The 17,827-nt window shown below is 36.4% G+C and overlaps 1 protein-coding gene across 2 annotated transcripts; it reads right to left on the reverse strand.

The window, feature by feature from the left end:
• Window positions 1-11,964: 11,964 nt before the first annotated feature.
• On the reverse strand, window positions 11,965-15,146 carry LOC131430263 (translation factor GUF1 homolog, mitochondrial). Of its 2 annotated transcripts, none has more exons than XM_058595082.1 (4): window positions 14,818-15,146; window positions 14,030-14,129; window positions 12,207-13,971; window positions 11,965-12,147 (listed from the first exon to the last, which is right to left on the reverse strand). In XM_058595082.1, the coding sequence occupies exons 2-4, from the start codon at window positions 14,083-14,085 to the stop codon at window positions 12,022-12,024; spliced, it is 1,947 nt and encodes a 648-aa protein (XP_058451065.1). In that variant the 5' UTR covers window positions 14,086-14,129; window positions 14,818-15,146; the 3' UTR covers window positions 11,965-12,021. The 2 variants fall into 2 exon arrangements, with proteins under 2 accessions (XP_058451065.1, XP_058451064.1); XM_058595081.1 differs by having other exon boundaries at window positions 14,030-14,150.
• Window positions 15,147-17,827: the final 2,681 nt, after the last annotated feature.

Here is a 17,827-nt window from a genome sequence, read left to right on the forward strand (position 1 = left end):
CGAAAACGCCATAAGAAACTGACTCGCAAAACCGTTGTTCAGAAAATTTCAAAATTTCCATGCCTACCTAGATTGAATCAATTGAATGGTTAGAAATTTTCAAATTTTCGTGCCTTCCTAGATTGAATCAATTGAATGGTTAGAAATTTTCAAATTTCCATGCCTTCCTAGATTGAGTTATGATCCGTTTCTTTTTTTATTTTGTTTTTGATTGTTCATGTATCATTCGGCTCTAATTGCATTATTATTTCCATCAGTTCTTATGTCTACATATGCCTCTACCTCTACTCTTGATTTTTTTTTTGTTTCTTTTTTTTGCAAAAGGAAATTATATATCCAGAAACAATGATCACTAGTTCGATTTCAAAGAAAACAATTCACAGTGTGAAAATAAAATATGGTAATAATATACCGAGCCATGTTTTGCTCTGATGTTTACATGCATTGCTCCTATCCTATAACATTATTATTGAAATTATAAATAACATAAAGTTTAGAATTTATGAATCAAGCAAAAATCAATTCTATCACATTTTTTTCAGTTTAAATAGTTTTATAATCATTTTAAATGCTCTCTAGCTAATGTATAATTTTTCGTTTCAATATTCTTTAAATCATTGGCCCTATGCGGCTCGGAAAAATTCACTGGGTAGCTACAACACATTTGCACTAGTATTAATCACTCTACCTATTCACGAGTGGATTGGACGATGTCAGTCTTGTGTTAAGCCAAGCAGAGATGTCAGGTTCACAGATTTTCAATGTAGCACATATTTTGAAATTGCACAGATTTTTGAAAGCGATTACATACCAGAACCGCCATACAAAATCTGTTTTTTGAAATAAAAATCTTCTCACCCTTTGTGACGAACGAACATCAAATTCTGTGAAAACCTAAATGTATAAGAAAATCTGTGACAGAACCTGTTTAGCAAGAATTATTGAATAATATCTGTAGTTTAACAGAGAAATCTGTGCATATGGTAACACTGTCACTGACAGGTAAGGAGCAACGTTGCCAGGTATATCGATTTATCGGTATTTATACCAGAGATGCCATTTATACAGATATATCTGTATTATACAGATTTTTACATGGGCATACAGATTTCATACAGAATACAGATTTTATACAGATTCTTTAAATTCAATACAGATATATACAGATTTCACAAAAAGTAGGAGAAAATAAATTAAACTTTTTTGGCTGAGTTCTTTTTGGTATGAGTGGCGAGAAAGAAGTGTCATAATCAATGGGCGAATCATAAATTGATCAAAAAATATTAACATTAAGTTGTTATTTGATTATAAGCCCTTAAATATAACGATAATAATAGTTGAAACTTAGACAAATTTAAATCGAGCATCACGAAACATAATTGCAAGACTAAGAGTTGGATGACATGACTTAAGGTTGAACGTTAAGCGCAGAAATCCCACGTGAGCTTACGAAGTCAACATTTTGAAAGTATATGCAATAGAAATTATGTTATGTTAATTCCGATTGTTGGAGGATTTCGATTTGATTGTGAATACCAGCCCGTTGATAAGGCTGTAGAGCTCCAGCAAGTGCTATCGTAGTCAACATCTGGAGCATTTGGTGGGCAATCAGAGCGCTCAGAATATGATAAACAAACAATAGCGCATTTCAAATCGAGTAGTCTTAATTTCCTTATCGTAGTGTTGATGTTCTGATCGATAATTTGTAAGGGAGTATGGTAAAGGGTACTGAAAAAAGTAGTGATATACAATTTTTTGTTAGCCATTCTTCATCATTGTTTTGGCCTTTGCAGAAGGATGTTGACCAAAGTTACATGACTTCCTAGCAGGGAGTTGGTGAATACAGATATATACAGATTTTTTATTCCGAGCAATACAGATTTTACATGAAAATATCTGGCATCTCTGATTTATACAGATATTTGACCTCAATACCGCAATACAGATATTTACTTCCAAAATACCGATAATTCACGAATCGTACATATTGTACAGTTTTGCTCACCAAAATGAGCATTGGTGACATTTCCGTGAACTTATGTTGACGAGATTCTGATACCGATATGGTACATATAGCTTTTTGCACCGAATACAGATTTTTTGGGAAAAATGACCTGGCAACACTGGTAAGGAGTCTGTAAAAATCTAGTCTTTAATTTTCAAGACAAGGCACACACCAGGTCCACTGCAGAGATGTCAGATCTGCAGATATTTCTGTAAATCTGCAGATTTCGCACATAGTGCTGCAGACATTTTTTTTTGTTGGGCAGACTTTTGAAAATCGTCATTTTAGTCATTTTAGCGTACCATACTTTATAGAGAAATTGCTGCCAGCAAGACATATACTTGCTGACTTTTACAACCCTGTCTGAAGATATTTGAAATTTTTACCTGGCATCTCTGGTCCACTGTCAGTGGAAACAGATTGTTGAAAAAAAAATGACCAGGCATCCACGGAACCAAGAAGTTTCACAGCACAACTGGATTGGTAAAAATAAAGGTTAGCAGTAAAAAAAAAAACAAATAATTTCAAGTTTTAACATTCTTGTCTGTTTATGATCTTTTTTTTTACTTTATTTCATCATAGTATGATGATTTTATTTACTACATAACCTAGGACGGAACATATTTCGTTTACACAACAATGGGCACTGGAAGATTATTCAACAGTGTTTTAAAGTCGTTTGTAGAATCTAATCCTCAAGCTGGATGCTATAATTTGCACGTTTTGTAATACGATAATAACTTCATGCCACAAGTATTGTTAAAAACATCTGTTGTTACCTTATTTCAAAAAATTTATTTCTAGGCGAAATCCGATAATTATTTTCTATTCGCGAAGAGATCGAAATTAAAACGGCAAATTGCCAAATGGGACAATCAGTTACAGATTCACGTCTAGAGAACACGAACATCGTACAAAGCAAACTCATTACTTAATTGACATATTCTTTGCTGGAAGTTTGGTAAGTATTATTCATATTATTAATGATATTAGTGAATCGACATTAGGTAAAAACTGTTGGTAAACTAAAGTTGTTTATATTTTACAATAAGTTACCGTGTATCTTCCCATGGTGTAACTTATTTTTATGTCATATTTGAAGCATCAAAACTACACTATTGAAATATGTTGTACATAAACATATCTTTGTATCTCTCTGGTTTCTTAATTTTACGATGAGGTCTTGTTTCAGTTGTTTCTTCTATTTTATTGCTATTTGTTAAACTCTTACTGTCTTGTGCAATGTATAGGGAATCATTTAGTTTCGGAGCTCGTTTAATATCTTGCACGTTACGAGCATATTGAACACCGCGTTCGCTCCTAATGACAACTTTAGCTCCATCTCTCACTAGAACAGTAAATCGTTCAGTGGAGAAGTTAGGATCTATTTTATTTTTTTTAGGAACCGCCATAAGTACAACATCTCCCGACTTTATATCTGACGGCTTTGCTCCTCTTCGAACGTCTGCATACTTCTTACTTTGAAGATTCGTTGTTGCATCTCTTTCTTGAATATCTTCACGATCCACCGTTTTGAGTTTAGATTCCCAGAGTGCTGGAAACATTCCCCTGTATTTTCGTCCTACCATCAGCTCAAATGGTGTAATGCCAAGTCTAGCATGAGGTTTCATTGTGTTGTGAAAATGCACATAATCTTGCAGTGCTATTCGCCAACTGACTCCATCTATTTTGTTTTTGATTGTTCATGTATCATTCGGTTCTAATTGCATTATTAATTCCATCAGTTCTTATGTCTACACAATGCTCCAGATATCTTCCAGGAGACCCTGCAAAGGCAGATACTGGGTGATTGCAAAGGTGTAAAAAAAGAGAGGATGAGTTCAATTCATTAAGATGTGAGACATTAAGGACAATTAAAAAATTGGATTACTACAAAACTACAGATAGACTGAATTGTTTGTTGATGCATCACCTGTAGGTCTAGGAGCTGTCTTAGTACAGTATGATGAATCTGGAGCTGCTCGTATAATTGCGTGTGCGTCTAAAGTGCTTACGTTAACTGAAAAAAGTAATCTCATTCACTTAAGGAAGCTCTGGCGGTCGTTTGGGGTGTGGAAAGGTTCTCATTTTACTTGTTGAGCAGATCTTTTGTAGTTCGGACTGATGCAGAAGCGAATGAGTACATATTTAATTCTTATCATCGCCTAGGCAAACGAGCCATTTCTCGAGCAGAGGCGTGGGCACTTCGCTTACAGCCCTGTGATTTTGTAATGAGGCAAGTGCCAGGTGAGCAGAATATTGCTGATGCTCTATCGCGGTTAATCAAGGAAACACAAACACCACCACCGTTTGAAGAGGAGGATGAGAATCATTTTCTGTTTGCTCTAGATGTAGGATTTATGGACATCTCATGGGAAGAAATAGAACGCCACTCTGATGACGATGAAGAACTCCAACAGGTTCGAAAAGCTATAGCGTGTGGACATTGGCCTGTCGAACTAACAAGATTTGAAGTACAAAAAGACAATCTTCATGTGGTCGTCAAATGGTGAGATAACTAAGTCCTCACAAGTCCCTATCTCATGCCTCCCCGAGCGTCTATGATGACATTTGGTCAATAGAACGGCGTCGACTGGGTGCTATCGCCTTCTGCGTTAGTAGCAGAATGAGAGGGTGCGAAATGGCTTGTAGGTTGAAGCCCATCCTAAAGTGCAGTGTTTATCATAGTATATTACAACATATAATTCTGTTGTTTATAACATCATGTATTATTATCATTTTTATTATTATTATTATTATTATTATTATTAGAAGAACGTAACTTACACTGCGACATTAACTGTTATATTGTATCATAGCATATTATTTCATATATTATCGTCTTACACTATTTTATGTTATTATATACTATGTTGTATGGTATTATACTGCATTGCATTATATCATATTATATTGTATTATATTATATTATGTTATATTGTATCGCATTATGTTGTATTATATTATATTATATTATAGGGTTTATTATGAGTAGTACTACGTACCTCTGCGCAAAATAAAAATTTGTTTTCCTTATAAGTTATCATTTCAAAGTAACTTTTAACTAAATATCAAGGTCGTACCAAGGTGAGCTTGGTCATCACTGGTTCCAGTTTCATGCCTACACTGTGTCTGTGGTGACAATTGGTCGATGGAATGCGTTGATGGCAGAATGAGAGGATGAGAAATGACATATATATTGAAGTAATATAATATCATAGCATATCGCAACATATCATTTTATTCATTCTATTATTTAATATATAATTCATTGTACTATATTATATTGTTTTTTATCATTATTTTCATTATTATATTTATTGTTATTATTATTAATTTGTCATCAACAATAATAACATATATTATTTTTATAGATGTGGATATTATTATTGTTATTAGAAGAGAAATATTCTACCAAATACAAATTATAAATTTTCAAGGACACATTTTGCATCGTGCGGATACACTGTCAGAGTGACAATTATTGATGTCGGAAATTTCGAATTACTCGATTATTGAATAATCGAATATAATTTTGAAACTAATCGATTGAAATTTATTCGATTACTCGATTATTCATTCGATTATTACTATGCAATTTTTTAATTTATTCGATTAGCTCAATAATCGAATATTAATTTTAAGGTAATCGATTAAATATTACGAGATTATCTAGATTATTAATCGATTACTCGATTAATCGATCGATATTACGACATCCCTAGTGACAATGTACTTTAACGAGTTTTCTATAAAACTAGCAACACTGAAGGATAAGAACAAGTTCACCATTGAGGTTTCTATGCCCGATGAAAAATTAACGGCGGCCCTAGTGAAAAATGGGAGGCCAATACGTTTCCTGATGAAAACAAAACAATATGTAAAAGCGATTCACACGTAGCATCAGGCGCCTATAACCGGCATGGAACGGTCACGGAACAACAACATTAATTGTAAGCAATTCATATGGAGGGACACTGCGTCAAGTTCACGGAACATATTAACGTCGGGCACGTGTGCAATATTCCGCTAAAAAAATTAATATATTAATCTTTACGTCGACCGAAGTTGAATGATCGACTGAATCGTGTTTAAGGCATGCGTTTCCTGATGAAAACAAACCAATCTAGTTTGCATTTGTGATTGTAAGTGAGCTGTCAGAAAGCCTAATAGTTACTGTTTATTATAGTGAAAAATAAATAAACAAACAGTTTTTATCTGATAATCAAGATCACAAGCGAAATGTAAGTTAAACAATAATCTAGAATGGTTAAGCCACCATGCATATACTTTTAGCTGTATTGATATTTGTAGATTCGTGGGTGTTTGTGTTCATTTTTCATCTTTGGTGCTAGTGCCGGTGATATTTAGACTGATTGTTGCAGTTTAATACAGCAACGATTGGCATATTGTCGCAAAACGGAAATGTAGAGGCGCTGCTTGCTTAGAGGTGATACTCTCAGCAAGAGCTGTCAAATCGGTAGGAAAATTTCTAATTACTCCACCTTTTCAACAATTTCTTATGAAAACGGGCAAATTCATTTGAAAGATCATAGTAGAAGTTGAAGAAAAAGTTTTTACTCTGAGGTGGTAATGTTGATCTTAGTTCATTGTGCGAAATCAACCCTTTATTCAGAATAGAGCATTAAACTTGGTTTGATACCATTTTTCAAATGTTTGGAAATAACAAATAAAGTATCCAAAATAAATAGTACTCGATCGCTATACATTCTAGTACTTGAGAAATCAACATTATACTGGTTTCTGTTTAAAAAAAAGGTTGATCCGAAAAAAACTAACCTTACCCAATTTCACACATTTCTGAAGATTTTCCATGTTTAATCGTAGTTTACACTAAAAAAGTAGTAGTAATAACTTTGAAATCGATTTTCTTCTACTCCGAGTGTACTTTTATTGCTGATATCTATTTGTACTATTGAATAAACGATAAAAATGTTGCAAATCACTACTGCCGATATGAAAATTTCCGAAAGAATCCTCCTTTTCTTGGTTCCATTTTTCATTGGCAGGTGTCGCTATCGGTAAATCAGCTTTGCGACAATGTGCCAATAAACATAAACAAACAAGTTTGTTTTGCACCGTAGCCCACATTTTCAAACTATCGCAATGAAAGGGAGTAATTTGCTAGGCTTACTTGTTCAGGCTGTGAACCAAACATTGGCGGTTCGTTTGTATGGGACTTAGGGGTGTTATTATTTGTATTTGATTCTACTTCCTGCAGTATTGCGAAGATAGAAGAGCATAACTAACACCACAGACTAACAGACATGACAGTATGAGTAAATTCTTATAAAAATAATTTTTCGTGATGCACTAGTTCCACCTATATTGTACTGCGCGAACTATTTACTATCGGTACACCCCTTGTGTTATGTAAAAGTTAATTTACTAGTTGGTTCCCCCTCGTTTGTCAACACCGATCAGCTGCTTGCAGGGATGCCTGATTTCATCATAATATTTGGAAATGAATCGTCACAGTAAATTATTATATTACGTTAATAATATATTAAACTTTTTAGCGATGTTGGAAGGTAACCATTTATTTTTCTCAACATTGTTCATCTAGACTATTTTTTATTGTGTTGGTAATTTTCACCCGAAATTAAGTGGCGGCAGATCAGAAGCAAGTAAATATTGCCACTAAACGGGTTCGATTTTGTATTGCGTTGAAGGATGAGAGGTAGGCACAATTTTGTATATAGTTTTGGCAATATGTATTAAATCTGTATCCTGCATGAAATTCGCATACAAATGCAAATACATATCAATACATTACAGGTTACATTCTGTATAAATGGCAACTCTGTTGGTAAATGAAAAAAATAAACACAGTCTAGATGACAGACAGGATGTTTTTGATAGGGTAACGTGGCGCCATCATGACACATGTGAGTACTGTCCCAAATAAAGGAATATTCGAAATGACAGTTAAAATGATTGAAGAATCTAATTTGAGTGTCCTGTCTGTTAGTCTGTGCTAACACTCTACATTAACTGTTATTTTATATATTGTTTTATAATATATTATATTGTACGACATTGTATTATATTATATTAAATTAAAATAACTATATTATATTATGTTATATTATTTTGTAATCTATTATATCATTTTATGTTATATAATTTCATTACACTATGTTTCATTGTATTTATCAATATAAAACATTTTGCACGGGGGCGTAAAGGGGAGGGAGCATCAGGGCATCGGACGAATTGAAGACTGGACGAGGGATTGTAGATAGCCAGCCCAAGTCACTTGAAGGAAACTTGTTTCCTTCTGAAGGTTTGAAATGAGTCTGACGCGCCCTCCTCAAACAAACCATCAGGTGGGTTCAAGCATGTATAGCGATATGCTTCATCCATGCACTGAATATTATGGTTGGAAGAGCATCTTTTATTCCCGCGGAATACGAGTAAGTGACTCTACTTACATATCCGCCCAACCCTTTTTGTTCGCTTTTCGGTAACAGCTATAGTAAGATGGTGAATGGATGAGTCATATCGTGGCTAATGTAAGTCTACCCGCATCCACTGGCAAGTCCTTGAACTGATTGTGGCTTCACTACACATCACATCACAAAAGACAATCTTCATGTACTAGGATCTCTTGTTTTCAAAAACGATAAGTCAATACTACCAATCGGATTACGACTAAAAGTGATGCAGTTAGCTCATTCCGGTCATGCGGGAGAATCAGCAATGAAAAGAAATCTTCGTGAGTTTGTCTGGTGGCCAAGAATGGCTTCAGATGCTATAAGATTTGTCAAACAATGTAAGACTTGTGCTATGTTATACAGAAAGAATCCTTCAGTTCCACTGTCGAGTCGTGAATTGCCAGATGGACCGTGACAAATAATACAGATTGATTTTCTTTCCATTCCTGCATATGGTACAGGACACTTCCTTGTTGTAGTAGATACGTATTCTAGGTACCTGTCAATAGTACAAATGAGGCTGACAGACGCGGAAAGTACCAATGCTGCTCTATGTGAAGTGTTTAAAACCTGGAATGTCCGAAAATTATTCAAAGCGACAATGGATCCCCTTTTCAAAGTCAAACCTTTATAAAGTTTTGGGAAGAAAAATGAGTGCGAGTTAGAAAATCCATTCCTCTCTGCCCACAAACGAATGGATTGGTGGAACACAATCAAGGAATAATAAAAACTATTGCTGGATCAAAGATTGACGGCACAAACTGGAAAGTGGTCCTACAACGCTATGTACACCACCATAACACGATAATACCTCATTCCAGGCTGCTTGTCACCACTTTTGAGTAAATGACAGGATCGAAGTTTCGTGGTACGTTTCCAAGTCTCTGGGACGGTACTTATAATGAATTGGACAGGATTGATATAAAAGAGAGTGATGCTCAATCTAAATTATTAAGCAAAAAACATGCAGATTCAACCAGAGCAACAAAGAATTCCTATATTAGGGTTGGTGATAAAGTGCTAATTTTGCAGCACAGGTCGATTCAAAATTTTTCCTCAGAGCAATATACCGTCGTTTCAAGAACCGGAGCAAAAATCGTGGTAATAAGCGGCAACGGGGTACAATACACACGAAATGTAAACGACGTTAAAAAGGTCCCTGATGAGTCATTTACTTCTGATATTATTGATTCAGCATGAATTACCGATACAGTTCAAATTCAGAAACCTGACTCGTGTTCATCAGATACGCCGGATGAGAATCCAAAATCACAAACCAGAGCCCTTCGCCGTAGAGATAAAATCAAGAAACCATCTAAGTTTGACGATAAATTTGTTTATTTTGTTTTTAATTAGAGTAGAGGACGAGGATAATGTAGTACCCAGTAGAAATTATCAATGAACATTTCATTAAAAAACAAAACCTAATTACTATAATTATTCACGTTTTCATTTAGTGTGTAATCCGTGAAAGGAAACCATCCCTGACGGATGGATGCTTTGATGCAGGGATGCCAGGTTCACAAATTAACCTGTGCTTCACAGATTTTCAATTTTCTGCACAGATTTAAAAAATGACACAGATTTGCACAGATTTCGGAAAATGATCACAGATTTTCACAGATTTTTGAAATCGAGCAGAGTTTAGCACCAAAAAGTACAAAGCGGTTGAAGAAAAAGGTACAGAGCGTGTTGGTAGTGAGACCTTTTTTTTGCTCACCAAATTGATTTTGATCTGCTATTATTATACGGAAAACGGGCACAGATTTTCACAGACAGGTTTTTGGCCTGATCACAGATTTTTGAAAAAATGACCTGGCATCCTTGCTCTGATGTACATGAGAAAGTTAGCTCATTAGCGGCCCTTACACGTGACAATATTATTGTCAATCCAAAGTATTGTCAATACCGTGAATCCAATTGGCATGGTAACTTGAGTCCGCGTTTTTCGAAAAAATCAAGCGTTTGGAGCTTTAAATATTGCAACTGAATATTGTAACATTCAGAGAAAAGGTCATTGTACATATTTAACTGTTTCCTCTCTGGAGAGAAAGTATTGTAGGATTGATGAGCAGTTTTGATTTTTTGACAATATTTTCGTCAATCCAATGAAGTTTCCACTACACGATCAAAAGTATTGTCAATACTCCTTGTATTGACAATAATATTGTCTCGTGTAAGGGCAGCTATTCACTCTAGAGTGCCTATAACCTGAGTGACGACATCTCATCCGTAAAGCTGGCAACAATTAAAAACATTCCATTGGCTTTACATTGAATTGACAGGTCGTTTGCTCGTTTGGAACTGGTAGCTGTCATTCCAAACGAACAGCTGTCGCCACTCTGATTATAGTCCCTCTAATTCACTCGTGTAAGCTTGGACAACACAGTCGTATATAGGGATGTCGGAATTTTAGAATTACTCGATTATTTGATAATCGAGTATAATTTTGAAACTAATCGATTGAAATTTATTCGTTTATCTGGGTTATTAATCGATTATTCGATTATTCGTTTGATTATTACTATGGGATTTTTTAAATTATTCGATTAGCTCAAAAATCGAATATTAGTTTTAAGCTACTCGATTATTTGGGTTATTAATCGATTAATCGATCGATTTTATGACATCCCTAGTCGTACATACGCAATTCCAAGAATTAAATAAAAAAAACAAAATGGAGATCGATCAAGAAAATGATTACGACCAGGGATGTCAGGTTCACAGATTAATCTGTGTTTCACAGATTTTGAATTTTCGGCACAGATTTTAAAACTGACACAGATTTCCCAGATTTCTGAAAATGATCACAGATTTTCACAGATTCTTGAATAAATAACAGATTTTCACCGATTTTGGAAATCGAGCACAGTTTAGCACCAAAAACTACAGCGCGGTTGAGGAAAAAGGTACAGAGCGTGTTGGTTGTGAGATCTTTTTTTTTTGCTCACCAAATTGATTTTGAACTGCTATTGGGGTACGGAAAACGGTCACAAATTTTCACAGACAGATTTTGGGTTCGATCACAGATTTTTTAAAAAATGACCTGGCATCCCTGATTACGACAAGCCCTCAAATGTAATTTTTGTTCATAGGGATCGGCAAAATTACGAAACCCTTTTTGCTATACAACTATTGTAAATAATACATCTCATTCCAATAATCGATACGTTCGCAGAGCAGGCTTGTTGTAACCCCAACAGCAAGAGATTGTTGGAGTTTTGCGATCATAGTTTTTCTAATTACTCCTCGTACGGAAAATTGAGTTCTGTCTGTTGCGCAATTATCTTTTTCGTTTGCTTTCGAGCGGTGTCAAACTAGTCATTTTTTATGCCCTCATACCTATATGTTCCGTGGGTAGCTCTAACTCCAATGTCACATGCCAAACCGTAATCTCAAGCATTCGTGCCCAATGAAAATTCAAGGCCAGCTCTCGAATTCCATTCGAGTATTCAGGCCATTATTTCACAAGTTCAAAGAAATAAAATTCAAAAACAAAAATCCGATTTTGCCACTGTATATTTACAGATAATCTAACGTAAAACGTCGTAGGTAAGACTATCGCTTTAGCACGTTGATGAACGTGTCCTTCGGAACGTTTATATTCGCTATGGAACGCATCTTCTTTTTGCCATCCGATTGCTGCTTAAGCAACTTCATTCTACGAGTTACATCACCACCGTACTGAAACGATAAGAAATGATTAGTCGTGATTTTTAACTTAATCAATGTCCTTCACCCACCAGTTTCGCCGTCACATCCTTCCGGTAGGCTTTCAGTGTTTCGCGGGCTACAACCTTCCCGTTAACGACTGCTTGTATAGCGATTTGCACCATTTGTCTAGGGATCATTTCTTTCAGTTTCAACACCAGCTCTCTGGCATGCAGATGTGCCTTGCTGATGTGAACGACGGAGCACAGTTCTTCCACCAACTGTCCGTTCAGTAGAACATCCATCCGTACCAAAGCGCTAGCAACGTAACCATGGTCTTCGTAGTCGAAACTGGCATAACCGGAGCTGATTGACTTGAGCTGGTCATGAAAATCCAGAACAATCTCATTCAACGGCATCAGATAGGTGGTCATAACACGATCGTTGTCAATGTTGATGGACGTCTTTTGGATGGCCCGTCGTTCCACGCACAATCCAATGATGGGTCCGGTGCAGTCCGTGGGCGCAATAATCGTTCCTAGCACAAACGGTTCATAGTACTCCTCAACTAGTGACTTCTCCGGAAACAAAGCAGGGTTGCTGACATGAATTATTTCGTTTCCTCCATGTGCGGCGATTATTTTGGCACCTTTCAATTTAATCTTGTATGTAACGGAAGGAGCGGTCAGAATTGGTTCGGCATCGTACTCCTGCTGAAGCCTCTGACTGAATACATCCAAATGCAGTAACCCAAGAAATCCCAATCGCCAGCCTTGACCTAGAGCAGGACTAGAATCAGGAGTTACGGTCACAGCCGAATCGTTAAGCATCAGTTTTTCAATGGCACCTTTAAGATAAGGATGCTGCGATTGGTCAGAAGGATAAACTCCAGCAAACACCATTGGTTGCTGTGGTTTGAATCCTGGCAAAGCCTCACATGTTTTGTCTTTCTTTAAAAAGAGTGTGTCGCCAATGTTAGACTCCTTACTGGTTCTCATGTTGCATCCCAGCAAGCCAACTTGACCGGCAACCAATCGACCAACTTGCTCCTCACCAGGCCGTAGCAGAGCTAAACTTCTCACTTCATATGCTTTACCAGTATGGCAGGAAGCAATTTCTTGTCCTATGCAAACACTCCCATCTTTTACGTAAACTAAATTCAATGCACCTCGATATCGGTCAAACCAACTATCGAAAATCAACGCCCGTAAATTTGCATCTCTCCTGGCATCCGGCGCTGGAAGTCTCTTGACTATAGCTTGCAAAACTGCCTCACATCCCGTACCAAGTTTAGCGGAAATCCTCAATATCTCTTCCGGGTCAATTTCAAACAGTGTGAACAATTCTTGTGCCACAGCCTCAGGCCTGGCATTTTTCAAATCTATTTTATTCAACACCGGGACTATCACCAGTTGCTTCGATTTGGCCAAATGGAAATTGGCAACCGTTTGCGCTTGTACACCTTCGTTCGCATCAACGAGAAGAATGACACCGTCACAGGCCGAAAGTGATCGCGAAACTTCATTTGAGAAATCCACATGACCCGGAGTGTCGATCAGATTCAAAAGGTAACTCTCACCGTCGTGTTTATACAAGAGCGATGCCGTTTGTGCTTTCACCGTGATACCTCGTTCCTTTTCGACCTGAAGACTATCCAAAACCTGCTTGTTTCCCGCTCTCGCTGATATACAACCAGTCAACTCCAATAACCGATCAGCCAGAGTACTCTTGCCATGATCTACGTGGGCAATTATGCTGAAATTACGAATTCGGGACACTAAGATCTGATCGTAGTCGACGCTATCTGAGTGCAACCGGACGGATATACTCAAATGCCGAACGATAGTTTGAGTTTTCCTGAAATTGTATCAACAAATGCACCTAAGGTCGTCATAAAAACTAATGTTCTACGTACCTGCACCCAAGGCGAATATGGAAAAATGCTGTTTTAATTCGTGAAAGAGAAATCATTTTTGGAATTTATTGTCTTTGCTCGGATAAAAGATACATTTTAGCTTTGAAGCGATAAATTAAAACTAAAACCAACACGCTCATTCAATGTTACTCTCAAGTGAGCTATTTGTACTCACTTTTGTTTATTTAGTGCAAATGTCAAAAAGTGAGTAATATTGATGTACAAGACTGAGTAACTTTTACTCAGTTTCTAAATTGACAACAAGTTTTACTCACAGGACTTTGAAAACGTTGCGTGAAAATTTACGTTCAATGATTTTTGAAGAAAGGAAATTTGAAAAAAATGGAGCAGGTTGGAGCCAAGGTAAATTAATACTATCGAAAATTAAAAGGTAATATTATTGTACCTCCTAATCCTTATAATGATTGAAGTTTTTCGTTGCCACATTTGTGCAATCTTCGTTCCAGGATACGTGAGGGAATTTAGAGAACATTTTCAACTTTCTATGAAAAAACTACAAAATGTAAATGAGGGAATTGAGAAAATATTTAAAAAATGTTGCATTTTTTTATTTTACACGCAGTATCGATTATAATAAAGAATTCTTTAGATAATTCGAATGATAGTGTTTAACATTTACTCACCCGAGCTAATTTTCCCATTTATAGCACTGAGTAAATGTTACTCAGATTTTGACAACTACAGTATTCACTCAAAAGTGAGTAAAGAAGCTTCACTCACTATAGAGTAGTTCCACTTTTAACGAAAGTGAGTGAAATTGTACTCACTTTAGAGTAACATTGAACGAGCGTGAATGACTGCGTGAATCTTCTTCTTCTTCTTCTTCCTTTCTGGTTGGCGTCACCTCACTTGAGATGACGCCGAATTGATGGCACAGCAACTAAGGCTATATTGCCAGTTAATTTTCGTTTATAGTCCAGTGGACTTTCTTTTCACTTGACTACAAGCGAAAATCTCGCTGTGTGGCTGCGTCGAATCGTCAAAGTACGGCTGAAAATCCTTTCTTTCTTGCGAAATACTCGAATTTTCCCCGGACTAACACGATGCAACGTGCTCACCCGTTGAGAGTTTCACCGGAAGTGGACTGCGTGAATCAATCGGTACCGTAAGCACAGTTACATGTTTTGTAAATATTCTAACAGCAACATGTGTCAAAGTCAGCTGTTTACACGCTCGTTCAATGTTACTCTAAAGTGAGTACAATTTCACTCAATTTTGTTAAAGGTGGAACTATTCTATAGTGAGTAAAGCTTGTTAACTCATTTTTGAGTAAATATGGTATTTGTCAAATTCTGATTCACATTTACTCAGTGCTACAAATGATAAAATTAGCTCAAGTGAGTAAATATTACTCAATATCATTCGAATTGAATAAGGGATTCGAATAAGGAATTCTTTGCTTTAAACAAATACTGACTTACTTCTATCCCACGAATGAAGGAAGCCGCAACCTATTCATCGGTCATTGGAAAGGATCTGTTTGCCTTCCTCCAAAAATAGTCTAGATGAACATCGTTGAGTCAAAAAAATTGTTACCTTCCAACATCTCGAAAAAGTTAAATATATTATCAACGTAATCCAATAATTTATTGTGACGATTCATTTTCAAATATTTTGATGAAATCAGGCATCCCTGCAAGCAGCTGATAGGTGTTGACAAACGAGGGGAAACCAACTAGTAAAAAAACTTTTACATAACACAAGGGGTGTACAGATAGTAAATAGTTCGCGCAGTACAATATAGGTGGAACTAGTGCATCACGAAAAAATATTTTTATAAGAATTTACTCACACTGTCATGTCTGTTAGTCTGTACTTCCACCACCGACAAAGGGAAAAGTACAGTGAACGTAGATTTTCACACAACGTTTTCAACGCTCTGTGCACGCTTAAAAATAGTTACTCAAAAATGAGTAAGATCTCACTCATCTACAGAAAAAGTGGAACAACTCTAATTTAGAGTAACTCCGAAGTTACTCAAATTTGAGTTCTTCCACTGGAAACGATATTTGGGTAAAATCTACTCATTTACTGAGTAATACTTTATTCGTACATGTACAAAAACAGAGTAACTATCACTCAAATTTTGTGTGAAATTTTATTTCACATATACCAAATTTGCAAAAAAATTGCTCCTTTTCTGAGTGTATTGTATTAAAATGTTAAATAATTGAACTCAATACTATATCAAGTGGTGGTCACTTGGAGTAGTGTGTTATGCTCAGGCACCAATCATACACTTATTCCTCATAAATGACATTTGAGCATATTCGTTTCCATTTTAAAGCACAACACGAAGCTGATCATTCCGGTTTTTGCAGACACAACACCGTTTGTGTTGATCGACTCACCCTCGAAATACGCGTCTCACTAACAAAAAATACAACCTGTTGCTACAAATGGTTATTGCAACTTTTAGACTTATCGCGAATGCGAATAGTAACTATAAAACGAGATTTTGCGTTAAACTCAAATTTAGAGTAGGAGTTACTTAATATCATTGATGATAACTACTCAATTTTTGACGTTTCCATGTATCATTTGAAAATGAGTAACTAGTACTCAAACTTTGAGTAACTTTTTCTAAGCGTGTGAGTAAAACTTGTTGTCAATTTAGAAACTGAGTCGAACTTACTCATTCTTCTAAATCAATATTACTCACTTTTTGACATTTGAACTAAATAAGCAAAAGTGAGTACAAATTACTCACTTAAGAGTAGCATTGAATGAGCGTGTACTATAGTTAGCTACCCTCTTAGAAAAAAAAAACGTTGAACGGTGGTCCTTCATTGGTCCAATACGTTGGATCATTGGTCCAATGGAAGTCCAATCAATCGTTTAACGGGAGGCCAACACGGGACCTTCGTTTGCCGATTTTGAAACAGACCGTTGAACCGAATGCCATTTTTTTTCGTTCAACAAACCCGGCAGACAGAGGTCCATTGTTGAGCCATTTTTAACATGAGGAGTTGGGGCTCCTTGGACTAGTTTTACTGCAAAATTTCTGAAGTTTTTTCTACTTATTGTTTAAACTAACAATACATACCTGCATAATACTTCTACTTCACGTAGAATAACAACAAATTTTCTTTGTATGTAAAGGTAACACTTAATTTTCACACTATTTTTGCAAGACAAAAAAAAACAACAAACCGTTCCAGCAAATTGAACGAATATTTCGTGCAATATGTCGTTCAACAAGCGCTCAAAGACCAACAAAATTGAACGGCCTGCTAAGAGGGTATTATAGCTTGAAAGAGTTTCCGGCAGCCGGCAGGATTTGGACTAGACGCCGCCCACTTGCACGCGGCGGGCGGATTTTCCCCCATACGGCTGGCTATTGAGGTTTCTATGCCCGGTGAAAAATGAATGGCGGCCCTACTAAAAATGGGTGGCCAACACGTTTCCTGATGAAAACAAAACAATATGTAAAAGCGATTCACACGCAGCATCAAGCGACTATTACCTGCATGAAACAATTACGGAACAACAACATTAATTGTAAGCAATTCATATGAAAGGACACTACGTCAAGTTCACGGAACATTTTAACGTCGGATACGTGAGCAATATTCGGCTAAAAAAAATTAAATTAATCTGGACGTCGACTGAAGTTGATTGATCGTCTGAATTGTGTTTAATGCATGCGTTTCCTGATGAAAACAAACCAATCTCATTTGCATTTGTGGTTGTAAGTGAGCTGTCAGAGAGCCTAATGTCTGCCAGCCATTTTTGCCGGAATTCTGCCAGAATTCCGGCAAAAGTCTGGCAACAATT

Source organism: Malaya genurostris, chromosome 2, assembly GCF_030247185.1.
Source record: "Malaya genurostris strain Urasoe2022 chromosome 2, Malgen_1.1, whole genome shotgun sequence".
NCBI lineage: Eukaryota > Metazoa > Arthropoda > Insecta > Diptera > Culicidae > Malaya > Malaya genurostris.